Consider the following 12,383-nt stretch of genomic DNA (forward strand, 5'->3'; position numbering starts at 1 on the left):
CATTAAACTGCAATCCCCAATTTGTATTAAAAGTCAGGTATAGAGCACACCAGTGTACTGACAGAAAGTAGCTACTTTTAACTTTTCAAATACATTAAATACTACATTGTACTTCATCAGAAGAGAAAAAAGTTATTAGATTTATTTTTATTCTTTCACACTCATTCAAATATACAATTTATGATTAAGTTCTAGGCCAAAAAATACCATTCTCCTAAAGACAGTAAATAAATACACCACATATATTCCTTTCAAAAGCTCACTCTCTTAACACTTTCTGCAGAATTTCATCCTGACAACTTTCAAGACTGGAAACTCTTGAATGCCACAACTGTGACCTCCTGTAGAACTAAATGACATGGAGAAATTTTATACAAATCAATGGCCTCAGTTGCCCACAATTCCCTTTTCCTGTTCAAAATCTCACCCAGCAATTTGAAAAGTGCAGAGAGGAAAGAACGACACTCACGAATAAATAACTTAGTCGTAAATTTCCCATTAAAGGTAATTAACTGGTAGGGAGTCGTGCTGTTGAAAATTCTCTTAAGGTAAAGATTTGTGTGACTCAGTTCCTCAAGACACTGCAATTTTAAAGTCTGATTTCTACCTTATTTATATTTGTAATGATTATCCACTTAAACAATTACCAGAATGCACACACATTAGGTTTCTCAGCCATCAGCATACTCTGACTGTGGGTTTGATAGTTGCTAAGGAGAGAGATTACTTCTGTAGATCAGATATTACTCTCTTTTGGGCTTGTCCCCCACACAAGAAATAGAAATTTTCTGAAAGCTCAAGAACTCTTTGAAATGTATGTAGCTTAACTACTATGGGTAAACAAAAAGAAGATGGAAATGTTAGAGCAATCATTTTAAGAGGACTCAGAAGCTGCTTTAAATGAAGCGTGTAGAACCAGGAAGCCCCATTAAGATGTGAATTACCCAAGGGCACCAAGCACTGAATCTGCTGGTGAGTCTCAACAAAACCACCACATTGTTTAGAAAACGGTATTTTGTCCAGATCTCTCTTTTTATACAGAAAATATGCAATATCATGGTCTTGCCATGGAACTATTAAGCCTTGGACACACTAATTTAAAACTGATTTACTTACTAAATAACCCATAAATTTAATCAAGGGCCTAAGAAAATTGGAGAAGAAACCTGGAGAGCAGTTGGAGCCCAGCCTACCTGCTCAGAATCTTGAGAGGGAGACGCACTCAAATCCAACTTTCTTTAAGTAGAAATGTGCAAGAAAAAGTGACCTACTATATAATTTAACAGCCTTTATTTGCCTTTGAAGGTAAAATTTCTAAAGAATGAAATGACAAAAGAGTTATTCACTGCTTAACATAGTACATGCGGAGACCATAACTCAATTTTCACGTGCTCTCTGTTCTTAATTTTGATTACATTTATACACTTTTATACTCAGGAAAATCCTCTTCAGAGGCTAGAGACAGCGAGTGGCCCCTTAAACTGGGATTTACTACCCCTTCCTTCTAAGTCTCACAAGGGGCTGACTATCCAGACTTTAAAGTTGACCAAGTTTCCCATTTTCAGAAGTATACAGACCACAATTATCTGTTATGATTTTTACATTTCTCCCCACCAAATGCCACCTTTTTTTCCCCACAGCAAAACATCAAATCTCTTTTTGGCATTAGTTCAGCCAAACTTCTGAACTACTATTGTTTTAATGACAGGGCAATATTTACAGAATGTTTAGAAAAACAATAAGCACATGTATTCAAAGCCAGAAGTCCACTGAAACAAATCCACAACACTGTTTGATTCCTTTCCTGAAGTGTGCCAGGCTGCTCACCCACAGCACTTCTGTCATTAGGTTTATTTAAGTTGTTTGTTGTAACAGATATGCTATAGAAATCAAGAATTTGATGCACTGCCTTTGAGATCCTCTCTGGTTTGAGATTTAAATATAATTAGGCAGCACACATTGAAAGATCCACTAAATTAATACCAAAATATTCTGATAAACTTTGAGTTTATGAATTTTCATTCTGCCCTGATGTTATTTATTTCTGAGTGATACAAAACTATTTTCCAATACCTCATGACAGTGTACATCAGCGCTGTACCATGTATCAGCATTTCAAAAAAGAACCACATAAGTGCTAAAATGAATATTCTTTTCAAAACTGTCAGATTTCTGTAAGTATGACATTATTCACTTTAGCAGTACTTCACACTTAAAAGGCACAGTTAAATTCACAAAAATGTGATCAATTAAGAAAAATATTATTTTACTTATACAATTTGCATATATATGGACAGTTAGTAATGTTACCTATAAAGTAAATACTGAAGGTAAAAATGGTTGCAGAGAAACTATACTCAGGATTTATTTTCTCACCTATGAGGACACCTTATATTGCAGGGCTAGTGATGCTGTCAACCTTAGTTCAGCATTATAGCAAGAATGTGTTTTCTCAGTCCTAAAAGGACCCCAGGTATTATTACTCTTGGATACGTATGGGCTTGTTTCCCATACAATTGAAATAAAGTTGAGTTTACTGATGGAAAGCAGAGGATTTCTTTTTGTCTGCATACAAGTTGGGTATCTTCTGAGGGGAAAAACCCACATGCATATGAAAAGAATAAAGTATTTTTTTTAATCTATTAAAATATGAAATTAATAACACTGAGAAATCAAGAATTTGAAAATGTGTAATAATTCAAACCAAACCAAGTTCATAGCAACTCTTCTATGACAGAAAAATTGTGCACAAGGATTATGGCTCTTAAAGATACAATCTTAACCTTGGCTTTATTCTTTCACAGAGATACTGTAATAATTCAAAATGAGAAAACACACAGACTGTTCAAACAATTTCATTACTCTGACTCTATCAGAAACATCTTGTCAAGTATCTGCATCTTGTTTAGTGAAGCTGACTTGGGCTGTTTTCATTCATGCCACTTAGCTTTAAATGAATCTTAATTTCTTTCTCTTGTGTAATAGCATGGGCCCAAAGGAACCCATTAAATCTTCTATTACTGCCTCCTGGCAAAGAGCAGATGAGACTCATTTCACAAGTACATCCCATTTTACTCATGCTGTTAGCTGAGTAGAAGTACTGAAAGTTGCTTAATTCTTGAATAGAGGGTTAAAAAAGATAAATTCAAATATTCTCCCCTGCCCTCCCCTTCATGCATTAACATCCTTCAGCATTTCTAGTCCACACTAGGACTAAACTATTTGTGATCAATTTCTAAAGTCAAGCCCAAAACAGTATACTGAAGGAAAAAAGTTTCCCAACCCTTAACTTTTAAGTAATATCAAATGTCTTCCCATCTCCTTTGTCCTCATGTGGTGACTCATTCCAGGCAGACGCTTGTGAATAAGGAGCACTGGGTACAGCTCAGGGACTGGATATTCTTAGGTTAAAAAAAGCAGTCATTTAACAGCTCCTGACACTGAGGACTGCACGTGTTCCTCTGAAGTACTAGCAGCCACTGCTATTCTATGGTGTGAGACACAAATTCAGGGGACCAGGTTCGAGCCACACTGAGCCATGCTGGACTTCATTGGGTAGACCTATTTCCAGCCCTGTTTCTTTTAACTGCAGTGTCTGTACCTTTCTTTAGCTATACAGTTTAGCAAACACTACAGCATGCACAGTTCTGTGAAAATGTGTTGGTATGGTGCATTGGGGACTACACACTACTTAAAAATACTTCTAGCAATTCTCTAATATCAAAGACTTACGGATTTTTGGTCCTGAAACCCAGAGCCAAACTTGTCAAAGGCCTTTTACACAGGATAATACAATTTTCCATCTTGCTATCCTGTAACATCCCTGGATGCTTTAACTCAATGGCTTAAAATGGTCTCTCCATTTTCTGGAAATGTGAATGATTAACATACTAGATATGAAGTATCAACATATATGTCCCTCTGATTTAAACCAAAACTAGGCTGTCAAGAGTAAATGAGGAAATGCCATTAACAGTGGAGTGTTACAGTTCTTACAAGATTACAACTGCTGACAATTTATTATGGTACATGAAAAGGACTTTTTATCATTATCCAATCATAGGAAAAATGCCCTGGTTTGGGCAGGGAGAGATTTCATTTTTTCCTAGTATCTGGTATAGTGCTGCGTTTGGGATTCAGGATGAGAATAATACTGATAACACACTGATGTTTTAGTTGTTGCTGAGCAGTGGTCAAGGACTCTCAGCTTCTAACCCCACCTTATCAGCGAGCAGGATGGGGAGGGAGGGAGGGGCACAAGAACCTGGGAAGAGACACAGCCAGGACAGGTGACCCAAACTGGCCAAAGAGACTTTCCACACCATATGGTGTCATGCTCAGTATATAAACCCAGGGGAAAAGGTGTCTGGGGGATGGGCTGCTGCTCAGGAACTGGCTGGGCATCAGTCAGCAGGTGGTGAGCAACTGCATTGTGCGTCACTTGTTCTGTATATTCTAATATGATTGATGTTTTCCCTTCCTTTTCTGTCCTATTAAACTGTCTTTATCTCAACCCACATATTTTACCTTCCCCCCCCCCCCCCCCCCCAATTATCTCCCTCCTCCCACTGTGGAGCAGGGGTAAGCAAGGGGATGAGTAGTGTTTAACTGCCTGCCAGGTTAAACCACAACAACTGGAAAAAGTGGTGTATGGGTGTGATTTATGCTCAGTTATCAAGAGACTTGGAAAATCCCATTAATGTAAGAATTCCCCTAGGCAAGTCATGATTTTGTGGAAAATCTGCTACTAGCTGTGAACAGCTGTCTTTCAAAACCTGTTCTAAAATTAATATCACGCGAAATACAGAATCAAAACTTCCCTTAGCTTAAATTTGCTACTAGTGAAATTTTGACATCTATAACCAAAGACAGCCTGAAGACCACGCTCCTGGTTTGACACTTCATTTTTTCTGTGTACACAATTACGGTCCCACAATGTAATAATACACAATTATTATATCTAGACATTCAGAACTGAAACAGCCTTCTATAGTTTAAAATTGGATACCACAAGCAATCTGAAGTTATTTTTCATGATGGGATGTTGCTCTACTTTCTAGGTCTTAAGCACATAGTTTAGAACACCCTAAAATGTTTGGGGTTACAAGATTTTTCACAGTTCCACCTGCAACCAACAGATATTGAGGAAAGCAAAAGAGCTTCATGGCATTTACACATTAGGTGGTCAATGTTTCTGTACTCATCACAAAGCCTAGGCACCTTTTAAAATTCCATACAGATTTTGTCTTATGGGCATGAGCTGGTGACTTTTGAGAGTACTTGTTTTCTCAGTGCTAACCAATATTTATAATACTTAAAGCTATTTAGGAAGAATCCAAGAGGTTATACAGCATCAACAAATGAAGCTATACAACTATAACATCATACAGAAAGTAAGATGGTACAAGTTAAATGCAAAAATCCTACTTGAACAAATGTTTACATTCCATGAGAATTAGTAGAAAGGTTTAAAAAGGTGTATAGACTTATCTCCAAGCGTTCACATAACATTACATAGTATTATTAATATTCCTAATACATAACACTATGGAAGTGACAGATACTCCTGTAGCCATTTTTAAGTAAATTCATTAGTAAGAGTATCATTCAGTAACCATGAAAACGCTGAGTTCAGAAAGCTGCTCAAGGCTACAAAAGAAACCTGTAGCAGAAATAGAAATGGACCTTTCGTATGATGCTTTGCTCTGTGTTCTTATAAATATGATTTAAACTATTAAAGTATTATTTCCATTTCACCTGTCAATGCTGTCTGAGTGACAAAATAAGAAATCCTCCATGCAGGAGGTAACTTACATTCCTCTTCCTTTGGATCGAGTTGTGTAACACTGACAGATAAGCGATCTACACGTTCTTGTAAGGAGTTGACTCTAAATGAGAAACTGTGTGCTTCATTGAAAAGTTCACCAAATATATCTTCAGCATATTTACCTGAAACATGGGAAAAAAAATAAAATTCAAGCATACCACAAAACAGGCAAATTATTTCTTACTATTTTAATTAAGTAATTCTAAGATGCGTGAGTACCACTCGTAACAACCTATACTTACTGAGTCCGTTAAGAATCCTTAAGAAAAGCAAGTTGAAGTTAAATACTTAATATGCAACTTAATTTATCAGAAATTAAATTATTTAATACATTACAGGACAGATATTCAGCTGCTATAAAATTATTTCACTATGCTGATACGCATGGAACTAGACTGCACAGTTTCTTGGATATGTCTAAAAGGACAACTTCCAGCATCTGAAGCTGCTCCTGTCTGAGCGGTAACTTATCTTTAAATTTACCTCAACACTTTTCTCAAAATGAAGCATAGCTTCCACTCCTGCTGTACAGAGGACTTTACAAAAAAGGAAGATCAGATATTCACATCAAGGTGAATTAGAACAAGCCTATTCAAAAATACACACTAAAATAATAAATTCTTCTTCGAAGGATCAAAATTCTAGTAACTGACCTGTTTACACTGAAGTAAAAAACCCCCAACCAACCAACAAAACTCCTTTGTTCTCATCAGTGTACATCATACGTTTTGCACAAAAGAGCAGGGCATTCAAATATTATGAGAAAAGGATCAGTAATGAGTTTTTCTTCTACAGAGTACTCCACATACTGCTTCTAATGCTCTCAAAACTCCATTTGAGTAGTCTGCCAATGTCACTGAAAAAACCCCACCAGACTACCCAGCAAAATGTGTAGCCACACTTCTGAAATACAATGTGATAGCTTTCAAAACCTTCAATGATCCTGTGCATATGTAATTCATGTACTGTTTGTGCTCTTACGTTGGTTTTGGAAGTATAAATCTCATAAATTTCTAACTACCTGCTTTGCACTCAAGTTGTGACAGGTATAAAAGGAAAGGATAGCTGTGGAAATTCTGCCTTTGGTGAGCAGTACATCTGGAAGTATACATAAAAACGAGGACATTTTTATATAAACACATCAAAAGAACAAAAATTAAATCCCTGCAGGTACTGTGGAAACTACTTAAAGATGCTGTGTAGTACGCACAAGGCCAGCACATACCATTTATTAAGACTTAGGTAACTGCAATAGAAAAGCAGCATGACTATAAACAATGGAATATAAGAGGAAATCAGAAGAAATGTGCAGAATAAGAAAACAGAAGAGGAACAACTAGCAAACTAACAATAAATATTCCTTCAAAGACATGAGGAATAAGAAAGCCTGCCAGGGAGTCTGCAGAGCTGACTGGCAATGAAAATATAAAGGAATACAGAGAAGACAAGACCCCTGTGGACAAGCTAATTTAACACTTTCTACTGGTGTTCAGTGAAGGGAACTGGAGAGACCCTGATGCGAGAACTCACTGTGGGAGGCTCAAAGAAACTGAAGGAACTATATAAAAATTACAAAACTAAATCAACAAAATGATCAGCAAATATTAGGAACAATTGTAAATCTCCTTACACACACTGAAACACACTACAGTAAGGTTCAAAAATTTTTTCATGGAACATCTTGAGAGCTACAGACCCATAAGCCTGACATCCATACAAATTGGTATAGGTCATTATGAAGAACTGAATTAGCAGACATCTGGATGACTCGTGACAGAAGAGGCAACACAGCTTTTGTAAAGTGAAATCTCTGAATGGTTTAGAAGCACATGGATAGAGAGCTATGATGTACTGAGATTTCCAAGAGAGTTTAGAAAGTCCTTAATCAAACGGTTTGGGGAAAACTTAACAGATGGGGCATACAAAAGAAATGGCACAGGTAAACAATTCCTCAAAAGGTAGAAAACAGGACATAGGAGTAAATCACCAGTCTTCACAGTCGAGAAAGGTGAGTTTTACTACATTTCTATGCTGGGATCCATGCTATTTAAGATATGTGTAAATTACTTGAAAAAAATGACAATAAAGTTTGCCAATGATACAAAGTCATGAAAAAGAAACACACTGAGCATTAGGAAATACAGACAAACCTCAGCTAGCTGGAGAGGCTTCCAGGCTGAAAAGGGCTGGAAGCAGGGAGGTTAGTAGGAATATCCTACACGCTGTCTTGCTCTCATTCTTGGAGCAACTGCTAATAGCCCCAGTGAGAAGCAGATCAAAGGCACTCCCATTCAAAGAACCTTTGTCTTGTAGCACAAGTCCACAGAAAAATATAGGTGGAAAGCTAGTAAAAGTCTTCTCAGCTGGCAACTCACCTAAGACCTAATATATGTCTTGAAACTCTGAAAAGTTTATGTTCTTTAACACGTACCTGAAGCAAAAGAAATTACTTAAAAATGTGATCCACTAAGAACAAGATTGTTAAAGTTTAAATACACAGATACTAAAAACGTAATGTATTTCAGATAATATATTCACAAATATTAATTTTCATTAGATAACTCACATAATATTCAGAGACATACAAACTAAAATTAAAATAAAATACAAATTTTCATGTATAGAATAAAAAATTAATATACAGGCAGGGCTTCAAAATCCAGTAACTTCCCTTTTATAGGTGTATTTTAAGGCTAAATTTTTATCTGTATCATTTCATCAGGCTTACAATTCATCTACCTCATTAATGAGCTCCAATTGCAAATAATCTGTCTTGGAAATCTTTTCATTATGTTGCATACAACCACAAACATACAGCGAGGAATAATTTGCCCATGCTCATGAACATTAATCCTCAAATGGGAAATACATTAAAAACAACCTGTTGTCTTTGAAGTGGTATGCCAACCATAATGTCTCCACCTACCTGTCTGTTGGTGGTCTCTTTATTTAGCCAGAGGTATATTTAACCAAATGCTTCCCTCTAGCAAAGCAAAATGTTTGCTTTTTGTGAAAGGTACAACTACCATTCCAAAGAATACTGTATGTGAATGCATAAATAAGTACATAACACACGTAATCCGGTATTCAAGTTGCCATCTCTGTGTGTATTCTATAGGAATGTATCTTCAATTTTGAACGGATTACAAAGGACACAATCACAGGTGATAATACTGAACGAAGTGTCACAAACTCAAATAAGTGAAAGAAAGTGTGAGAATAGAACACATTAATAAACAAAGCTGATCTCATTCCACATAATTTATAGGTAATATGTCAGAAGAGTAAGAATGCAAAATTATCCAAATTATCCAAATATTCCAAAGTACCATTAACACTTCAGAAAATTTACAATATTATGGGCCTGCTGAAAAGCTCTACTCTTGTTTCACGCAGTACAATAAAGAGAATTACAGTTCACTATGACCATTAAAGTATTAACACCTTAGGATCCTGCTCACAGTTGGATACGTAATACCAGATCAGAAAGATCAGTGGTCTTGTTTGCCTACTAAATTAAATAACAATACAGACTACTGCAATTAAATTAATTCAATGTCTGTGAAAAGCTTATTTTACTGTATTTGAAAAACCTGCTTGGCATTTATTTTTATTCACAGAGCACTTAAAAAAAATTTAAATAAGAAGATACATTATTATTTAGTTTTAATTAAGGAATTCATTATTCACCTTCTTATTCTTTTCATAACTTTTCCTTGTGTATCAAAGGGCTCTGATCACAATTAAACCTTCAGTTAGAAAGGGATACAGGAATGCAGCTCTCTCTGGTGTCAGTCAGTATCCTTTTTTGTGACAGACAAATAAAATGTCTTGGAAACAATGTTCTGTCCTTCCTCCCCCCAATAACATACAGGTACTATGATGGCATTTTGAACAATTATTTTTCTGACTTTTAAAACAGACCTACGAGCTGAAAACAAAACCGTAGCTAGGAGCTACTAATTGAAAATAGAATAAAAATTATACTGCTTACTGCCTTCCTCATTTTTTTAAAACTAAAACCACCAAAACATTTATTATCCACTCCATTTCCATTCATTACCATGGCAATAAGTGTACAATGGTTTATAAAATGTCATAAAATACTGATCAGTACTTTTTGTATATTTTACAGTGCTTTGCTTTCACTAAATGTTCCTTCTAATTTGTTTTATCTCCTAATCTCCCTCCATAATTTCTTAAGCATTTATCCAGCCTCCCTGGCTTCTATCCACAAATGAGTAACTGCTAACAATCCAACTGACTAAAATGAAGACATACTAAGGTAAAAGAAATCGGGGTTTTTTGTCTTGTTCTGGGGAACTGGGTGTGTATCAGATGAAGTCAACCACGACCACCACATCAGGTTCTGGACAGTATTTCAGGCTAATTAAATAAAGTGTGACAAAGAGATGTCTTCAAAGATTTCATATTGTGTTGTACAAATTCTTACAACCACACTAGGGATCAGGGCATACATTAGCAGTCCCCTCAAAACTCCAGTCCTTAAACCCACCTGAACTCCAGCATTCTCAATGCTGTATCTGTTGGCAAACCCTAAGGAAAGGCCATTTAAATTAATCATTTTGCAACACTAGATCAGTTACCAACAGATTTAGTTACAGGCTCTCAGACCAGGAGTGGGACATGAGTCCTGAACCAGGACTTGTGGAAGAAGTCACTTCTTTACTACCCTTCTGCACTGTTAAAGAGTTCCAAACTGCTCAACTGCATCCCAACCTGAAGCAGCATCCTGCAGATCAGTTATGGCACTGGCAGCCTTTGTGAAACATGGTCTGAATTTGATGTAGCTACCTGGATAAACACATTGACCACACACAGTGCTCAGTGCCATAAACCAGCATCATTTTTTGAAATTCAAGAGGATGACTAGTAAAACTCAGGCCAATGTAAGATGAAGCAAGTAGCACAACCAAAATAAGACAATTGTTCAATCTTGCCAGAAGTATTAATCTTAATTAATTTAGCCTTAAGTAATCTGCCAGACTCCTGGGGCTCAGTGGTGTGTGTGAGCATGTTTTAACATTTACAAACCCAAAATCTAATCCAACACATTTATCACTGAATTAAATTACAAAAATACACATTAAATATGTGGTGACATTATTAAGTGCATAGTATAGTGAAGGGTTATGTCACTAAAATTAATATTAATAAATACTATTTGATATTAAAATAGTAAATATGTTGATATATTGAACTACACAAACCCCAAAATAATATTAGTTTAAAAATATGAGTTTGGCAATTTAAAAAAAAAATGTAGAAATTGATAAAACATCTGAAAGAATAAGCTTAGAATTCAGTCTATGACCCACGTATACACTATCATTCCTTGATTTCTATTATTTCATTCCTGTTCACACACTATACAGTATTTTTGTCCACTGCATTTTCTAAAAAATAAAGGCACAGAACAAGAGCAGCTGTAAAACCTGTCATGTCCCACTGCACAATCCCTTCCCAATATACTTACACTATGCAAGATTACATTATCCACTACTGAATAGTTCCTTTCTACACAATATAGTGTATTTATTAGAAAATATTCTCTCAGGATAATTAGTTACTACATAAGCCACTAAAAATACATAACCAAGGTTCCTTTATAAAACAAAACAAGAAAGATATACTAAGTCTACTAATACATTTTTCCTCCTCCATTATTTATGACATATAATTTAACATATCCATTGCCTGTTGATTCAGCTTCAGATCTTCACTACATAAATTAATTTTTAGAAAAAAAAGAGATATATCTGAGTTTGAAAGTCTGGGTTTATTTCTCACCAGGATCATTTCAATCTCACAGCTCAGTGACTAGGAAACAGACTAAAAGCTAGGAGACTGAATTTGGAGATAAGAACCTTGGTAGATCCTTGGGAACTTCATTGGTTATGGCTAAGCAAGCTCTGAAAAATGATGTACTAAATACATAGCACTGATGTTAATTAAGAACTTTCATTATGAAAGTGTGAGGGCAGTCCACAAGGACTTAAGGATTATAATAGGAGTATCAGAGTACTGAAGAGAGAACTTGATTCCTTCAGCCAGGAAAACTGAACCAGACATTTATCAGACAACCTGACCAGGGCATCAAAAGTATCAAACAAACTTTGTTAAAGACCTTATCTAGAGCAGGTCTGACGCTTCTTGTTGACATCCAAAAAGAAGTTGTCAGCCTTCAAAAATCTTCAGCCATGGAAGTCTGAGATATCATTGTTACCTCCCACTGAGGACACTGTCAAGTAAACTAGCTGAGATTACCACCATGTATTCAGAAATCTGTGAAAGAGACTGCTGGGAGCTGAACTTTATGTTGAAAGTAGCAGTGCTAATGATCATTTCAAAGGGAAGTCTTGCTCTTCCTTTTACTTCTAACACAACCTCAATTCACTGCTTTATGTAGGCAAGGAATTAATGGCAGGTGGGACTTTTTTCTGCTAACACATAATTGCTTCCAATGAAACTTTACTGACCCCTTGCTCATCCTCTCATTACCATTCCGGATGGACACAAAACAGCGTCACATCGC

At 36.0% G+C, this 12,383-nt stretch overlaps 1 protein-coding gene across 5 annotated transcripts in view; it reads right to left on the reverse strand.

Moving 5' to 3' along the window:
- WASF1 (WASP family member 1) overlaps positions 1-12,383 on the reverse strand; it is an 89,777-nt gene that overhangs the window by 12,059 nt on the left and 65,335 nt on the right. For all 5 annotated transcript variants that reach the window (XM_032101470.1, XM_032101469.1, XM_032101467.1 and 2 more), the window contains exon 3: positions 5,815-5,949. In XM_032101470.1, coding sequence (XP_031957361.1) covers positions 5,815-5,949 — 135 coding nt within the window. The remainder of the gene's footprint in view (positions 1-5,814; positions 5,950-12,383) is intronic.

Source organism: Corvus moneduloides, chromosome 3, assembly GCF_009650955.1.
Source record: "Corvus moneduloides isolate bCorMon1 chromosome 3, bCorMon1.pri, whole genome shotgun sequence".
In the NCBI taxonomy this organism is placed as follows: Eukaryota; Metazoa; Chordata; class Aves; order Passeriformes; family Corvidae; genus Corvus; species Corvus moneduloides.